The following is an 18,782-nucleotide window of genomic DNA, read 5'->3' on the forward strand; positions in this document are numbered from 1 at the left end:
TCTGAGTGTGTTATACTGCACTGTGACACAGCATGTAGCTGGCTGGCTCTTACATGTCTCAGATGAAGCATGTGTTAGTGCTCACCTGCCCCAGCTGGTAGCTGACAAATGACGGTGTAGCTGTTGTGTGATAACGGAGAACTGATTCTGGTAGGAACTGGCAGGTGACGAAATTAAAGAGAAAATGTAAAAAAAACCAAAAAAACATAATGATCCAAAATAAAAGACCAATGTATACAAAATAGAGAGAAGGTGGGATGGTTGCTTGTTGATAATTTCAATGCCTCAATAAAATGTCAGTACATCACAATTGTGTATAGCTCTTGGATCAGTTGGTGATTGTAAACTACATTGTTTTGATGGCTCTTGGCGGGTGGTCAGTCATAGCTGGCTGAGTTTTTTGTGATTGATCTGGAATCTATGCCAGAGTGGTTAAAGAGTGCCTGCTTACACTCATGCAGCTCAGAATAAGCACTGCCTAGGAAATCAATAAAAAGACTGTGTTGTGCCCCATCTGTCTGCCGTCTCTGCTGGCATCAAGCTCCATAAAAGGAGTTTGTTCTAGAGAGCCAAGTACACAGCCGTTTTTACTGTACCTATGCTCAGATAGCCAGATGTATTGGACTTCATCTGGCAATGATGAACTAAATTAAAGGAGACGCTTATGTTTTAAAATTTAGCAAGAACTTTCTTTTCTGAGCCAGAGCAGTTATTTTGCAGTACTAATATTTAATGAATGGATAGAATTCTTTTAATACTTGACCACAAAAAATACTTTATACCTGAAATGCCCAACATTGGAAAATACCCAGTAAAGTAGTTTCACCTTGTTAAATCTACTACATCGTCAGGATGTCAGAATTATTTTAAGTGCTAGTGATATGTGCCATTCACATCTGAATATAACTGACAAAGTGATTCCTCAAAGTGTTGAATTTTTGCACATGATTGATGTATTAGCACATTTATTATTTGTCTCTTATTCTGTGGCTTGCATTGAAGGTCTGTGTGAGCACGGAGCACGTACCTTGTACTTCATCTGAAAGTTCTGCACAAGCTTGAGGTCCACAAACATGCGGATAGTGGCCTGGGTGGTCTCGGCTTCAGACAGATCAAAGTCACTGAAGCTGAACTCTAGTATCCTCAGAGACTGAGCTGAGGGAATAGTGGCTGCCTTTGGATAAAAAAAAAAAAAATGTACACAAAGAGACATACTATCACAAACGTATACATGTGTATGCTTTTAAGAATAAAGCACATTGCAACTAGTGCTATTTTTTTAGTTTGTGATGCTACTAGCACACAATCTCATTTGAGATTAGTTTTTATGTTACACAAACAATCTTTGTAAATAGACCATCAATCTCAAACATTCTGTTTATCAGGTATTAATAAACAATGAGTTGTGATCAGTGTAAAAGTACACTGCATAATGCTTTTAATGGATATTTTACTCTAGCATTCTGATGTCTGTTCCAGGAAGAGGGTCTGAATAAGCCTAAACTCAATCACAAGTCCTGAATTGAAATTTGAGGCCTGTGAATGTCAATTTTTATTTTTTATTTTTTTTGCAATTAATTAACTCAGCTGTAAATGTGCCGAGTCATAATTATGCACCTTCACAACAAACCTTAAGCTCTCCTCAGTCACAGAACAAGAGGTTTTGTGATTTCTTATAAGTAATAACATATACTCTATTTCATTTGAAATAAATAAATAAATAAGATAATGTTCTGCAGGGTATTTATCTTGTGATCAATATTCCTGTAAAAACACAGTAGAAAGCGGCAAAGTTACCAATCAATGACTTTTGCCTAATTTTGTAAATGCAAATATGTTTAACACATATTAAAATGTGTCCAAGGCCAGCAGTGTTCCATTTTATTAATGATGTGTGCAATAAACTTCAGTCTAATTTAGCATATACATTGTATAGCACAAACCATGCTGTGTTAAATTTATAGCACTGTACATCATAGTGTACCCAATCTTTCCAGAGATGGTCATCATATAAAAAAGCTACAACATGTTGAGTAAAGAAAGTCCTGCACAAAATGTGCATGTATGTGCAAAGTTGCTATGTGTGATGTGAGGTTTCATTATTTTCATTTTTTTAATAACTTTTTCGACGTAAATTGAAGTACAAATGTGAGTACAAAAACATTAATGTCATGACTTGATTAAATCTAGGCTCTGATTCTCTGCATGTTAAATACTGTTGGCAGGTTCTGGCTTTTTTCTTTCTTTCTTTTTTTTTTTTAAGCCTGACATTTTGCAGGTTAATTTTAGAGCATAAATTGTCAAGCTAACTGTTCTTCATTTCATCTAATTCTTGGATTTGGATGGATTTTGGTGACACTCAGCTGACAGTATAAGGCTAACTAACAAATGCTGATTTCTGGAGCTCTAGCAGAAAATAATGCAGGAACATTTAATTCTTTACAATTCCCTATAGGACACAAGCTACGTAGATCCAGACTCTTGGGTTTTACTTGGGGAGAGAGGTGATAGTACTCAGTGAGGCCCATGCTGCCCTGTGATTTTTCAAATTGACATTAAGCCATCAGAAATGAGACTTTGTTATGAAATCGCAGAAAACATCATTCTCAAGCAGTAGTGAGATTAGACATTGGATGGAAATTTTTTATTCTCATTTATGTGACATATTTGATGGTAAGTAAGTTTTTAAAAGCAAAGGCATGAAAATGAAATGCTTTTTTGCAAAAAAAATAAATAAAATAAATTGGATGACTTGTCTTGGAATACTGTGCTACCTATTACTGTCTGAATAGATCTGTGATAATAATCTTTTGCACTTGCATTTCTGAAGAAATGCTGAGGTTTTACTGCATGGTTTGTTTTAAAAGCCTTGGCTGATAAAAAAGGAATAAGGAAATGATAAATGAATAAATTGTAATTTACCGCAGTTACCTCGAGCGCCCGCGTCTCCTCCTCCCCAGCGGAGGCATGATAAGAGAGAACCTGAGAGAACATACACAAAGCAATGCACACAGAAACACACACATATTTTTCCATATTTCTCTTTACCGGAAAAGCTATCTATTTATATAACTGTTTCCTAACTCAACAGAACCCTCTTCACAGTATACACTGTATGACACTGGACCTTCTGCCTTTTGAGTCACAGCATGTTTGTCCTTGACTATCCTCACTAACAAGTTCAGTCTGACAAAACTGTCAAAGTGTAAATAACACAGCTTCCTCTGCTCTTCGTCTGTGGACACCAACCATGATTTATTTTTTCCGAACTGCTGCTGCGAGGATCATTAGAAACGGAGAAACACCATGAGAGGAATGGTGTGATGGAGGGACTGAAAGGGGAAGGTCTGAAATTCAGCCCAGCCATTCTGTCAGCTGCAGGCGAGTGCTTGTCACCAGGGTACCTCTGACTGTGACAGCACCAGAATGGAGGGATCAGAGGAAGAGTGCAGAGGAATAAGAGAAGGACAGATTAGAGCATTAAGTGGGCCTAGTATGAATGGGAGTATATGATCGGATTAGATTAGTACACAGTTCGAGGATGTGGTGTTCTCTGAAAAATGAAATGCTTTGTTACTCGATAATAGGCTTTAAGATGAATTTAAAAAACAACAACAGCTGGAATGTAAGGAACTATTTATAATATTCTCCCTTTAACCTCTGCTGGGACATCGTTTGGGTTTCATTGCTTAAATGTTTTCATTTGTGTTATTATTATTTTTTTTTATGCTAACTAATAATAATATATTGCACTGACCTCAAGGGTGACTTCCTGCTTGGCCATGGCCCTCTCCACAGTCTCGTACATCTGAGTGTTCTGGATGCCAAGCCCACAAAAGATGGCAAAGGCCTCTAGAAACTGCTCATCGTTCCGATTAAATGCCTTCACCTCACCCATAGATTCATCCATCTTGTTGACCAACTGGCAAACACCTTTGTGTAAATGATAAATCAAACAGGTATATTTTTGTATCTAATGTTTAGAGTTAAGGGTATTCAGGTAATTATAGAGTCAATTCAATAAAATTTTTCATCCTCTGCTTTTTATTTACACTTCTACCAGCCATCCATCCATTTTCTGTACCTCTTATCCTACACAGGGTTGCGGGAAGCCCTATCCGACAGGACTCGGGGCTGAAAGTACAGGATTCCCTGGACCAGGTGCCAACCCATTGCAGGGCACAATCGCACACACATTCACACACCCATTCACACACTACAGAAAATTTGGAAATGCTAATCAGCCTACGACGCATGTATTTTGATTGGGGACGGAAACCAGAGTACATGGAGGAAACCCCCGAAGCATGGGGAGAACATTCAAGCTCTGCGCACACAGGGCAGAGACAGGAATTGAACCCCCAACCCCAGAGGTGCAAGGCAAACGTGCCACCATCCCCTCCCACTTATACCATTTATACCACACTTCTCAAATTAGTCAGGAGGTGTGGATTGGTATTCTATACCAGCAGGGCACTGACCATAGTGTCAGCTGTAACTTAAAATATATGTTTATATAAACACAATCATTCCAGAATGTTATTGTTTCTATAGTAGAAACCTATTCACAGGAACTTGTTTGGTCGGGGGCTCTACATAATCTAAGGCCAAGACTAAATACTAAATGGATTAAGAAACATGTTATTATTTAACAAAGAAAAACATATTATCATTGATATGGTGAGGCAGTCTGTAAGAAGTTTATTTAACATTTAGGGAAGGAATCTTGTGGTAGTGAGTGGTAACAGTCAACAAGTTTTCCTTCATGGCAAAGTCTTCAGGACAGAGGACTTCATGGACAAGATGTGTTCTTTTCATTAACTCCAACAGAGAGAAAAAAAAGGAGAAGCTGAATACTGAATGACTGCCATAACGTGATCAGTGATAACTCGCTAACATTCCATGAGATTAAACGTAACTAAAGCATTTAAAAGTGTGTGCAGTTATTCAGTAAATTACAATTTTTTAACCACTGACAAATTGCTGTGGTAGAAGAGGAATAAAAGACTTTGGGATGTGCAGTTATTGGAAAATTATCAACTTGAGGGTAGTAATGCACCACCATGTCATGTTTTATTCCTTACATATTAAATGGTGCATTTATAAATTGATATAATGTGAAAAAGTATATAACGTGACATAAATCACACTCTGAAAAAACTAAATCGATATTTATTTATTCTTCATGGTCTTCCCCCTTCACTGTGCATGCCCATAAATGTTGGTTGGCTAGATTATATAGTTTATCATATATACACCGATAAGCCATAATATTGTTGCACCAAGACATTAGCAGCAGATCCTTTAAGTCCTGCGTGTTGCAAGGTGGGGCCTCCATGGATCGGACTTGTCCACAGATGCTCGACCCGCTTGAGATTTGGGGAATTTGGAGGCCAATTCAACACCTTCAACTCTCTGTCATGTTCCTCAAACAATTTTTGCGGTGTGGCAGGGCACATTATCCTTTAAAAGTTCAGTGCCATTAGGGAATACTGTTCCCATGAAGGGTCTATAACAATGTTTAGGTAGGTGGTACGTATCAAATTAACATTCACATGAATGCCAGGACCCAAGGTTTCCCAACAGAACATTGCCCAGAGCATCACACTGCCTCTGCCGACTTGCCATCTACCCATAGTGCATCCTGGTGCCAACTGTTCCCCAGGTAAGTGGCACACATGCACCTAGCCGTCCACGCGATGCAAAAGAAAATGTGATCCATCAGACCAGGCCACCTTCTTCCGTTGCTCCATGGTCCAGTTCTGATGCGCATATGCTCATTGTAGGCACTTTCGGTGGAGGACAGAGGTCAGCATGGGTACTCTGACCGATCTGCAGCTACACAGCCCGATATACAGCGAGCTGTGATGCACTGTGATACACATCTTTCTATCTTAGCCAGCATTAACATTTTCAGAAATTTGTGCTACTGTAGCTCTTCCGTGGGACTGGACAAGTCCTTCCTTGGACCACTTTAGGTAGGGACTAATCACTGCATACCGGGAACACTCCACAAGACCTGCCATCTTGGAGATGCCCTGACCCAGTCGTCTAGTCATCACAATTTGTCCCTTGTCAAAGTCGCTCAGATCTTGCCCATTTTTCCTGATTCCAACGCATCGACTTCAAGAACTGACTGTTCACTTACTGCCTAATATATCCCACCCCTTCACAGGTGCCATTGTAACGAGATAATCAATGTTATTCACTTCACCTGTCAGTGGTGAATGTTATGGCTGATCATTGTATATACAAAGCAACACAGTAAATGCAGCCATGGAAATGGAATTTCCAAGGAAATGGAAATGACAGCTAATCATGGCTATTAAAATCTATTCAGTGCTTTACAAAAGAGGCTGTACTGCTCGGGGCTGACCACAGCAGTAAGTGTGTTTCATTTGATGCACACAACAATAGGGTGGTGTCTATAAAGCTTGCTAATGATGTCATAAGCATGAATAAGCAGGAGAAACACTGTAGAAGTCTGAAAGTAATAATAATTTGAGAACATGTCTGTTTTCATTTGATCATACATTAGACTACATTAGACATTACAGCTGTACAGTGTGAAAGAAAATTAAATATGACCACAAAAATCAGACTTACCTATAACTTTATCCTTCTTCCCATTCCTAATTGGTGTGCACAACAAACTCTTCACATTGTAGGTTGGAGAGTCTGGGTTCTCACTCTGGAAGGAGAGTGATTTTAGAGAGTGATTCATTCATTCATTTTCAGTGAATAAGCAGTGAATTAAACTCACAATGATGGGCACAAAGAGTACAAAGATAAGAGATTCACAAGAGCACTGTTATTGTGGGAAAATTCTTGACCCCAGAATGGGATCATCCTTTTATATAACAGTTTCCAGAGGAATTTTTTTGTGATTACTCACAGTCCAAGGAAATCGCTGATCAGACATCAGGTTTGTGACATCAGGAATGTTCAGTGGCTCCATGGTGTTCTTCACGTACTGAGCATACATGTAGTTGATCTTACTTACATCACTGTCTCTGTAGTGGAAAAAGACTTTTTTTTTTATTTGAACATTGAATTATCAGTTCAACTAGAGCAACTTTGACACAGCCTTGTGGAGCACAACATCAGTCAGAATGGAGACTTCTTGCCAAAGCATTCTTTATTGAAACAGATGTACTGCTCTGCTAAAAAAGAATGATATTCTTGCAATTCCTGACAACAGACTAACATACATATTCCATGAAAGTTCACAACACATGAAGAGCTTTGATTAGTGGGAAAAATGTCTGAATAATGATGTAGTTGGGAGGTCACCACAGCCAAAATCAAGCAACTGGATGAAATGTGGTGCTGGAATTTTTAATGAGAATGTATTCATCTTTAAATCTTATTTAATGAATCTTTAATTCTTAAATTAAAGACTTAAAGATTTAAATAATTCATTCTTAATAAGAACGTATTAATATTATGCTACTAGAATTCTTAGTGGGAATGTTTTCATGAAGCATTCCAATAAGAAATACAGACGGTTCCCAATATAACTAAAGAGCTGAAACAAACAAACTTTCATAAGCTTGGTATCATAACTAGGAACATCTTTAAAAGACGTAAAATCCTAAAATAGGAGGCAACGCAGCTACCATTACACATGTTCGCTAATGATTTCTTGACACAAATAATTGTAGATATTTACAACTACAGATGATTTAAGAATACAAGTCTGCTGTTCTTTTTGACAGATAAGTGCAATAAATTGATGCAATAAATCATTTATTTCCAAAGTAGACCACAAGAAGAAAGCCAAACACCCTTGTTAAAATGGTTTTTGTGAGGTAAAGAATTAAACCGGGATAAATCATGTCAGATCATTTCCCACCTTTAATGTGTTATAGCAACCAACTGAAAAACAAATAGAAATATTTTAGGAAGGACAGAAAAAAAAGACATACAATAACCTGTTGCACAAGTGTGCATACCCTTTTATAATGGGTCTGCAAATGTGACCGTGCTCAAACTTAACCAATCACATTTGAACAATTTATCATACAGTTGTTATTAATGAAGTGATTCTGATTAACCCCAAATAAAGACCAGCTGTTTCTGTAGGAATTTCTTGAAATCTTCATGGTTTCATGTGACTGCGGCAGCCATGGTCTGCAAAGAGCTGACAAAGCCTGCACAGGGTCCCACTGTCCAAAGGTACTGATCAGGAGAGGGGTACAAAATCACTCCAAAACATTATATGTACAATGGAACACAGTGAAGATCATCAACAAGTGGAGAAAATGGGGCACCACAGTGACATTACCAAGAACAGGACATCCTTCCAAAACTGACGAAAAAAAAAAGATGAAAACTTATCAGCAAGGCTGCCAAGAGACCTAGGGCAACATTAAAGGAATATCTAGCAAGTACTGAGTCACTTCCTGCATGTGCCAATAATATGCCATATTCCCCACATGTCTGGGTTATGAGGTAGAGTGGCTAGACAGGTGGCCCTTACTCAAACAAAAGAGGGGAAAAAAAGAAAGAAAAAAAATCCAAGCCGTCTAAATTTTGCCAAAATCATGTGGCAAATTGCTTGTAATACTTTGATGAAACCGAAGTAGAATTTTTTTTATTCTAAAAAAACAAGACAGCTTATCAACCAAAGAACACCATACACATGGCGAAGCATGGTGATGGCAGCGTCATGCTATGGGACAACTTCAGCTGGGAGTGGGGCTCTATTCAAGAGAGAAGGAATCATGAATAGCCCTATTTTTCTCACAAAACGTGCAGACAGCTCAGTTACATAGCTGAAGATAAAGAAAAAATTCACCTTTCAGCATTACAATGACCCAAAGCACAAATCCAAGTCAACAGAGGAATGGCTTCAAAGGAAGAACAACTTTGAGGAATGGCCTAGTCAGAGCCCAGGTCTAAATCCTCTCATAAATCTGTGGTATGACTTGAAGACAAGTATGCATAGGAGATCTCCTCACAATTTGATAGAATTGCAACATTTTTGCAAGGAAGAGTTAAATAAAATTGCCAAATCAAGATATGCTATGTGCTTAACCAAAATGACTATTACAAGCATTACAAGTGCTGTATTAAAGCTGTATTAACTTGTGCAGCCAGGCTTTCTTTTCATTCCCCCTAAAATGTCTGTATTTGTTTTTCTCTTGCAATTTGATGGTTGCTATAACCCATTAAAGACTGAAAAGTATCTGAGATAGACAAAAAAGTATCTGAGATATACTAGACAAAATAAGGTTGTATTCTGCTGCCATTAAGTTTTCATAAAAAAAAATTATTCAGTTCCTTTTCAATGTGAAACAATTTTTGAGTTTTTAATATTATGTGACCTGCTAAATGATCACTACATTGTTTATTTCATATGGTGGATTACTAGCCACATGTGTGAGTAATATCTGTCAAAATAGGTTTGTGGCTTTAATGGAGTGCCAGCATAAAAAAAAAAAAAAAAAACAGCCGTCAATGTGCAGACTGGGAGCATGAAGATGTTCAATGCTTCACTAAAATCCTCAGAAGGTTTCCAAAAGGAAGAAAATCCTTCCACTGAGACAGGTTTGCCTGAAACAGATTTGATTCAGCACCTGTCAAAGGCACTTAGAAAGAACTCATGCACTTTAACCAGGCTAATACAGTCATGAAATATTTCTACATAGAAATTTTTTTCTAAAACTAAAGTAGTAAAAAAAAAAAAGGCAAGACCATCTTTCTAAAAAAATAATAATAATAAAATAAAATACAAATTTTAATTAACTTTGCGCAAAATTTATTTGCGCATACACCAGGAGGTTGCTCATGTGAGTCACGACTGGCAAGAGAGAACCAGAACTATAATCAAGCAGCTGTCTATATTGTTATGGCAAAAGATTTATTTGATTTTAAATGAAAAAAATTGTAATCCTGATTGTATTCCTATTTTTTACAAAATGTACCTATAATCTGATCACTTTGCTTTTTGACATAACTGTAACAGATTACAGTTACCAGTTTTCTGTATCCTGATTACATAACGCTGTTACATGTATTGCGTTACTCCCCAAGCCTGGTGCAGACATATCAAATCAAACGCTTCATATAAAACAAAATGATACGATACTCTGTATTGTTGCACTCCTACATGCGGCATACACTATGTCATGAGCAGGAGTTTAACCATTGGATATTTAACCATTTTTGTGAAAATAATAACTGATAAAACCTGTCTTGTTTGTTAAAATATACCTAATATTTTGCAAACTTTTGCACTGAACTGTACATGATTCTTTCATCTACTCTACCTGCAACACAAATACATCCTTTCATCCCTTTTCTGTTCCACTTATCCTACACAAGGGACTCAGGGCATGAGGCAGGGGACACCCTAGACGATGTGCCATCCTATCGCAGGGCACAATTACGCACACACTCACACACTACAGACCATATGGAAATGAAAATCAGCCCACAACACATGTATTTGGACTGGGGGAGGAAACCGGAGTACCCGGAGGAAACAGGGGGAGAACACGCAAGCTCTGCACACACAGGGTGCAGGCAGGAATCGAACCTGGAGGTGTGAGGCAAACGGTGCTAATCACTAAGCCACCGTGCCCCCCTACCTGCAACACTGAATCCAAATCATTATTTGTAATGGCAAGAAGTACATAAGAAAACATCTGCCTGGTGTTTGTACTTTTTACCTGTTAGGGAAGTCCACAGATCCTGACAGCTCTTCATACTCCATGTGGAACACACTGGAGAAAGCATTCTGTGAGACATCAAGAACAGACAGAATTCAGTAACAGCACTCACTATTTGCTGAGGTGTGCTTGGGCAAACCTTTACACAAGGGAAGACATTGGTCTCTGTGTCTTTTTTTAAAAGCCTCTATTAGGCTCCAGTGACTAATTGCGTAAATCTACAATAGAATCTAAGCAGCCACATGGTTTAATGAGGGGTTCACTTTTCCAGCAGGGGCTCACACTTCCTTTTCAACATTTAAATCGTTTTGTAACATGGCTGTGGCCAAATGGCTTTAGTCAAGCAGGCTTATCGGAAGAACCTGTAATGACTCTCCACAATAAACAGAGAACAAATGTAATATACTATCTAACAGCTCTGCCAGAAGTTGAGTTTATTTCAACATTCCTGGACACACGGTTACTACCTTATAGGGACTTGTCTGCAAACCTGAACTTGCTTCTAAAATGCTGCCTTTTCTAAATTTAAAGAGCCCATGAAGACCGGATAAAACAAACCAGGGTGCCATCCTGATTCAATTTAAGAGGAAGTAGCCTACGCCAATTCATTTTCTAACGTCTCCATTTTAGCAAATGTTGACCTCTATTTAAAACACTCGCCATAACTCACTGTCCGACGAGAAGACCAAATGTAAGCTAGGCTTTCCTCTTTTAAACTCAACAATGGTACTGTACCACAGGGCTACAAAAACTCTGTGTCAAGCTGACAAAATGCAGAGCTCTTCTTGAACTTGGGTGCATCAGTCTGATTATTGTAAGTGGGTTTCTTACTAACGCATAGCTTCCAGGACCACTAACACACATCTCTCTCAGCAAGTCGGCTGACACTGCAGGAGACCACCATAGAGGAAAACAGACCTCCCACAGAGGAAGGGAAATGTCAACTTTGATCAGATATCACGCTAAATGTGGCCCTCGACTTTGACTTGCATGATTTCATAAAGATTAAGACATTTCCTTGTAAAAAGAGAATGAGTACACTAAAACTTTCTGTTTAAGCTAATAAAAGCCCAGTTCCTTTCAGTTAAACCTTTAGAACCAATCATTTTAAAAGCTAAGCACACTGTGGTACATTAAATATTATTTGCTTTGCATGAATAAGAAAACATATCTGTATACCACATCTATACACACAACTGAGACAAATCTACTTCTATAATCAAAATCAAATCTAGAAATTCTTGCTTTCTGTTCCAACCTCCCAGGAAGTTTGGCTTTAGATCACGTCTCTAACAGACATTGCTGACCTGCTTCAGGTCTGCTGAGGTCTTCATAACTGCTTCAAGTTATTACTCTGACAACACCCCCAATAATCCCCCAAGACAGAGTATACAAATACCTCTACAAGTGAGAAATATTCTTCAAATAACTTTGGCTTTTGTGTTATGCATAGTAATAACCAGGCTTTTGTAAAGTTGAGCATTATGGTAGTTTTGGACATATTATCCAGAACACACATAATCAAAAGCTGAACGTGTTTTCCTTAAGTAGCAGGTCAAAAACAATTTTCACAATATTATAAGAGTAACCTATTGTATTCTGTATAGGGACTTAAGTACTAAAAGTACTATATGCAAAGTATTTTCAGAAATGTTTCCTTTCTAAAAGCTTCTGATATAAAGCATGGCCATCACAGACTGCGCTTATTACTGGTAATTATAAAGTTTTAGCAATATCTTTATGTATGTTTTTGAATGGCTACAACTGTTTTGTGTGTGTGTGTGTGTGTGTTTGCATGTACGTTGTAATTGCTTCTTTGGCAGTGCAGAATAAGGAAGCAATTCAGGCTGTTTTCTGCTTGTGGTTCAACTATAAATGAAACCAGTGTTGCCTACAGACTGGCCTGCCACTCACCCACTCGGCTCGTTCAACCCAAATACTCAGCGCTGCCTCTCGTATTGAAACAGAAATGGACACTAGTTTTTTCTTAACTGTGTGTTGTTATTCTGCACAGTTCCTACATCAGATGCCTGTAACATTATTGTATTTAATAGAATATGGTGCTCATTTAGTAGAAAAGTGTTCAGCAGATGTTTAACAATACTAAATAATATTATACTAGGTAGATAGATTACAATAATAAATATGAAAGAACTGCATCAGGACGTGTGTGTGTGTGTGTGTGTGTGTGCAAGAACGACTTATTTTAGAGTACTGTGCATTTAAAATAATCTGGAGCAGAGGTTCCCAAATTTGGTCTGTGAGTCCAGAGTCCAGCAATTTAGTGATTTCTCTTCCTGAATACACCTATTAAATCTGGTAACTGACCTTTGAGTGAATCATGTGTAAAATTTGACTTTCTTTTATTGTTCTATAATAGAGTAATCTCATCAGCTGTAACATTTGAAGAACTGTATTTTCCGATGCAGCTAAGAGACAGGTATTTTCTGCTTAATGCTTAAAGCTTAAGAAGCCAGAAAGGCCTGTGGAGGCCTGCCCAGTGTCAAAAACCATGTTAAGTTACATGATTAAAATGTCAGTGTTAATCCATCTGCTATTATATACAACTTCTATTAGCAAATCTCCAGAAATGTACTATCATTGAAATGTCCTTTTGAGGTTATAAAAAGGAAAATTGCACTTACCGATGTTTCATCATCAGAAATGAAAATAGTGCATTCCTGAGCCTGCATGAAAGACAAGATGGTGGCTGCGATCTTCCTCAGGAGGACTTCCAAAGACTGCTGTTCTTCGAAAATAAGACTGGCCAGATCTAACAATACCTAAACCACAAGGTGAATGGGACATGTGACAACATAAGACACAAAGCTTTAACAGCTAGCCTTTAAAGAATAATTCAGATTATTTATCAGATCAAATCTTATACCCGATTCCTCCTGTTCTCAAGCTGTGATGTCTCATAGAGTTGTGCATTATGTAGAACAATCCCAGAGAAAGCCAAGTAGGAGGAAAAGTCCTGTGTATGCATAAAAAAATAAAAACAAACAAGAACTGTTTTAGGGTTAAATGGCATCTACAGGGACAGCAATGATTACAGTCCTAATCTTTTGGGTGCATTTTCTTTAAAATATTACAGAACTAATTAAGTAACCATCCACACTTGTTAATTCAAGACATGAATATAAACAAAAAAATATCTAATTTACCTTCTCATCTTGTTCTGTGAAGGTGCTGTTCTCTCCACACCTCTTATTTATTGCTTGTGCCACACCAACAACCTTTGGGAAGATGATTCACTATTTGAGCAATTTAAGCAGTAAGAAATACTTCAAAAAACTAAAAAAACAACAACAACATTACTTTTGCTTTTTGTATCTCACCTCATCTCTGTGATTTTTTATGGGCATACACAGGATGCTCTGTGTCTTGTAGCCTGTGATCTGGTCCACCTCTGCATTGAATCGAGGATCCTAGAGATAAAAAGTAGCTTTTCAATACTTTGGATAGAATACTACAACCAGAGACGCAAAACTGAAAAAGGGTTGTTGTTGTTTTTTAAAATCTACACTAGTTGGCTCAGTGGCTTGTATTAAAAAAAAACATTTACAGATGTCTATAATTTCTGCAGTATTACAATATTGTTTATATATATATATATATATATATATATATATATATATATATATATATATATATATATATATATATATATATATATACACACACACACACACACACACATATATATATTGCTTTCCTGTCAATACAAAGCATAACCTTAATTCTAAAGCAAAAGATTAGTGCTACAAGCCAGGCTGCCTTAGACAAACAACTCCCTAATTAACATTAATAATGTAGGTAATCACTATCTCTCTCTCTCTCTCACTTCCGAGTCTATGGAGATTTCACTGAAATTTACTATCTCTCTCTTTCTCTCTCTCTCTCTCTCTCTCTCTCTCTGTCTCTCACACACACACACACACACACACACACACACACACACACATGATTTCTCCATAGACTTCTTGTTGGGAGAGCCAAAATTTATCTAAATTAAGAATGCCTACCAGCTATGAGCTCATTTAAACTGTTGGCTAGCAACTGGCTTGCATAACTACCAATATATAAAGTAAACATGACAGAAATTGTTTATATTATTCCACGAGCATGAAATCTATAACACTATTATACACAGTACACATTTGCTTTCAGACCCTAAAAACCAATGTGTTTGCAGCAATAATAGCCACAGAATATATTTAGGTGTTAAGAAGACCATTTACACAGCAATTATGGACTGTTTGAGGAACTTGTGGAATTGAATATAGCTGTTTTGTTTTGTATGATAAAGTGAGACTTTAGAGGGATCAAAGGTTAATAGAGAGCAGGTGGCACTATAACACAGATAACAAGACAGACATAGAACATAGATAACAGACAACAAGGCCGGTCAATACTACAAGCAGATATTAGTTATCATCAGCAGATATCTTTAGCAGATAGAGAATAAACCAAAATACAAGATTGCTTTATCGTCAACACACTCATGCAGAAATCACTGTACGTCCACCTGGTTTCCAAAGCATTACAGTTGATACTTTAAGAATAACAGAGTATTACATGATTAAAATGTCAGGATACACGTTAATTTGTCTTCTATTCCATACAATATCTATTTGCAATTCTACAGAAATGTACTATCGTTGAAATTGATAGGTCTTTTTGATAGGTTAAACAAAGGAAAATATTTTTAGGGTGGTACTGTAAGAATAACAGTAGAAATATGCAATGACATACTGTACACGTTTTTGTAAAAGTGGCCTGCAAATAAATAAATCCAAACATCATGTGCTGGACCATTTACAGTCAAAAGATTTAAAACTTATGAATGAATAGCTGTGTATAGAATATTAAAATGGTTTGGACACCATTGTAAATATCCCACAAACCCTAACTGACTGATTTGAGAACTATGAGCCATGGCTTAATATTCTGCTGATTACATTAGTCTCTTTTCGGAGACTCCAAGCCTGCTGTGCTGCTCTGGCAGAACAGTAAGAGAAATGGAAAAATAGTAAACAGGACACTACATCTCACAATTTTATTTTACATTCTGTTTTAATTTTCATCATTATGCAATATATGTTAGAAATCAGTGTGTACAAACGGAAAGTGTGTAGTAGAGGACGACTGATCGATGGGTTTTGCCGATTAATCGGCACCAATAACCGATCGCTGGAGCCATCTGTTATCGACAAAAATCCACACCGATAGTTTTTCCTGGTTAGGTCTGTTGCGGCAGCGGCTGAGAAGAGTCTGCTGTCATTATAAAGCTTGAGCACATCCTCTAGAGGCGAAATAAAATCTATCACTGACGAATTCTGTTGTGTTATTTGAAGTGTTTTTGAATCATTCAAGAGATCTCCATTTTTATTTGTTATTTGGGGTGCTACTTTTTGGATCAGTTTGGATGTATATCTTTTATTTACTTTAAAATGTATTAATAGTTGTTCAATATTAATATATTTATTTCATTTAAAAAGGTACAGTACATTTTCATGGTACAGTCAGTACTGTTTATTTCTGTAATAAAGTTTAGCAATATTTTACTTTGAGAGTTATGTTTTCATTCAGTATCAATTTTAAAAACTATCGGATGATTTATCGGTTATTGGTAGGTACTGCCCAACGTATTTTTTCGGTATCGGTAAAATCCGCTATCAGTTGACCTCTAGTGTGTAGCAAAAGGAAAAAGCTAAATTAATTTACCATACTTGATAAAATGTAAATGCTAAAAACGGTTAGCATGTGTGAGAATTTATATGTTTCCCAAGAACATGTACCACGAAGTAATTATCAAGTGACCGAAAACCAAAATTCAGTACTTCTATATGTCTGATAGCAACAGTGCATATGTATGTGCAGTAATTTATTTACACTGCTAGTGCAATCACTGTCGTTTCTCACTAGAACCTCACAACAACACTGCAAAGTGAGAAATACTGTAAATGTAATATAGAGTAAATGTAGACATTGAAATATCATCAATAAATTGGACTTTGCACATCAGAGTTTCTCAAAGGTGGGGTCCGTAAGGCATATCCAAGATATTTATTATTGGTGTGAAAATCACAGCTTACCATTATCAAAGCTGTTACATTTATGATTGAGTTCTTATATTTATTAGTATATTTGACTGGTTACTTGCATCAAATGGGTTTCATCCAAATCTATTGTACCTTATGTATCGCTGGAAAGTCCTGGAATAATAAACTCTATGGCACCAATAAATAGCCAGAATATTATTCTACAAATGGCCCTAATATTTGAATAGTTGGATTAGTGGTCCAAGAAATTTATTTTAGTTAATAGGGTCCCTACTTGCAAAAAGTTTGAGAACCCCTGCTGCATACGCCATATTTTATTTGCCCACAGGATCAATGTTAACCAAATTAGAAAGCAATCATGAATTTCCAAAGACTTTAAAGCATCAGAGTCAATAAAACCTGATGCTTAACATCGACCAAGTATCTAACTCTCACTGAATCAATACTGCAGTCAGTTAAGATTATTTTGACTGAATAAGGCAAATGCTGAGATCGTAATTAAATTACAATTAATTATAGTACAACTCTGTCTCAAGCCTCAAAAAGTGGGAGTAATTGAAATGTATATAGAAGTACGCCGTACTATGATGCCTTACCTCATAGGCGTTCTTAATGTTCAGCGGCTGGCCTGTGGCTGCAACGTGTCCCACAATGCCTTTGTTCCATTCCAGGCGGATGCCACTGTTGGATGCTTCCTCGAGTGTGGAGCCTTCAGCAACATCAAAGAGCCGGCTGACCAGAAACTTTCGGTTGGAGCTGTCCTCACACACCAAGAACAGCGAGTAGCGGTCAGCCGCGATTAGCTCGTGTGTGTGTAAAAAGATGCGGTGGCAGAGTGCTGTCAGGTCTAAGTGGCTGGACACATCCCGCACAAGCTCGAGAAGACGGGCGCAACGGTCCCCCCCTGTCCGCTCCAGCTTGTGCGAAGGAGTCGGAGGTGGCATGGGTACCGGTTGTGCGTCGCCGAGGAAGGTGAGCGACCCTTCTGCGTCCTTCACCACGATAGGCCGTAGCGGCCGATCGAACTCGGATGCCGAGATCTTGCGTGTGGGTGTAGAAGGAACCGGACTGGGTGAAGGAGTTTCTGTGGTGCCTGAAGCGGCCAGGGAACTTGCTTCCGGAAGAGTTTTCGAGCTGTCTGTAAGTGTCCTAGACACCTCACGGGATGGCTGGATGGAATGCACACGCTCAGCAAACCAAGCATTGACCATTTCCCTGAAAACAACCAAAAACAATTGAAAAGAATGACGGAGAGCTCCTAGGATCTACTTTGCGTGTGTATATGGAGCCACTCTTTCAAGTTACTATAGAACACTTAATGATACGCTTACAGCCCATGTTATGTGTATTTACTGTAATGTGAATTTATTGTCACGTGTATCTACTGATTTTTTCTGTGTATTTATTGTACTGCACTCGTTCCGCACTGTTGCGTATTGCGTACTCTTCTGTGTTGCATCATGGTCCAGGAGAAACAACATATCGCTCAAATGTATACAAGCTATATAGAGGAATGACAATAAAAAAACCACTCAACTTGACTTAAAAAGCATAAGCGGTTCTAAAGCGTTCTTAAGCTCGGTCATTATCTAGGCAAAGCTCCATATGAAACTGGCTGCAGTATTTAGCAGGAGAAATTTGCAATTTTAACATGAATATTAACATAAACACTACTGTAGGCAAAAAAAAATTACATAATGGCATTTGCAGTGTACTGATAAAATGAGGAAAACCTCACAGAGTAACACCTATACGTTCAAGTGCTCAAAGTCCAAAGTCACTTCCATATCAAACTGAATGAAGCCTTGACTTCTGCAACTCGACTGGAAAACCCCTGTGGCCATAAAACTCAATGCTGTAAATCTGCTGGCAATTAATCTTCTAATTCTATCTAAATGAAACTGCCTTACAGCAAACTACAAATGACGGTATTAGTTGGTTATCCACAGAGAGAGAGAGCGAGCGAGAGAGAGAGAGAGAGAGCGAGCGAGAGAGAGAGAGAGAGAGAGAGAGAATGAGAGAGCATGAGAGTGAGAGA

General features: G+C 37.8%; 1 protein-coding gene across 4 annotated transcripts in view; it reads right to left on the minus strand.

Moving 5' to 3' along the window:
• The window catches only part of pde5ab (phosphodiesterase 5A, cGMP-specific, b), a 45,766-nt gene that overhangs the window by 12,032 nt on the left and 14,952 nt on the right, over window positions 1-18,782 (minus strand). For 3 of the 4 annotated variants that reach the window (XM_017472842.3, XM_017472843.3, XM_017472839.3), the window contains exons 2-12: window positions 17,341-17,959; window positions 14,018-14,107; window positions 13,844-13,915; window positions 13,564-13,653; window positions 13,322-13,459; window positions 10,677-10,744; window positions 6,896-7,013; window positions 6,607-6,691; window positions 3,758-3,933; window positions 2,923-2,982; window positions 1,028-1,174 (exon numbers count right to left, since the gene is read on the minus strand). In XM_017472842.3, the coding sequence (XP_017328331.1) occupies window positions 1,028-1,174; window positions 2,923-2,982; window positions 3,758-3,933; window positions 6,607-6,691; window positions 6,896-7,013; window positions 10,677-10,744; window positions 13,322-13,459; window positions 13,564-13,653; window positions 13,844-13,915; window positions 14,018-14,107; window positions 17,341-17,959 (1,663 nt within the window). The remainder of the gene's footprint in view (window positions 1-1,027; window positions 1,175-2,922; window positions 2,983-3,757; window positions 3,934-6,606; window positions 6,692-6,895; window positions 7,014-10,676; window positions 10,745-13,321; window positions 13,460-13,563; window positions 13,654-13,843; window positions 13,916-14,017; window positions 14,108-17,340; window positions 17,960-18,782) is intronic. The other variant, XM_017472840.3, reaches the window with a different exon arrangement.

This window comes from Ictalurus punctatus, chromosome 7 (genome assembly GCF_001660625.3).
Source record: "Ictalurus punctatus breed USDA103 chromosome 7, Coco_2.0, whole genome shotgun sequence".
In the NCBI taxonomy this organism is placed as follows: domain Eukaryota; kingdom Metazoa; phylum Chordata; class Actinopteri; order Siluriformes; family Ictaluridae; genus Ictalurus; species Ictalurus punctatus.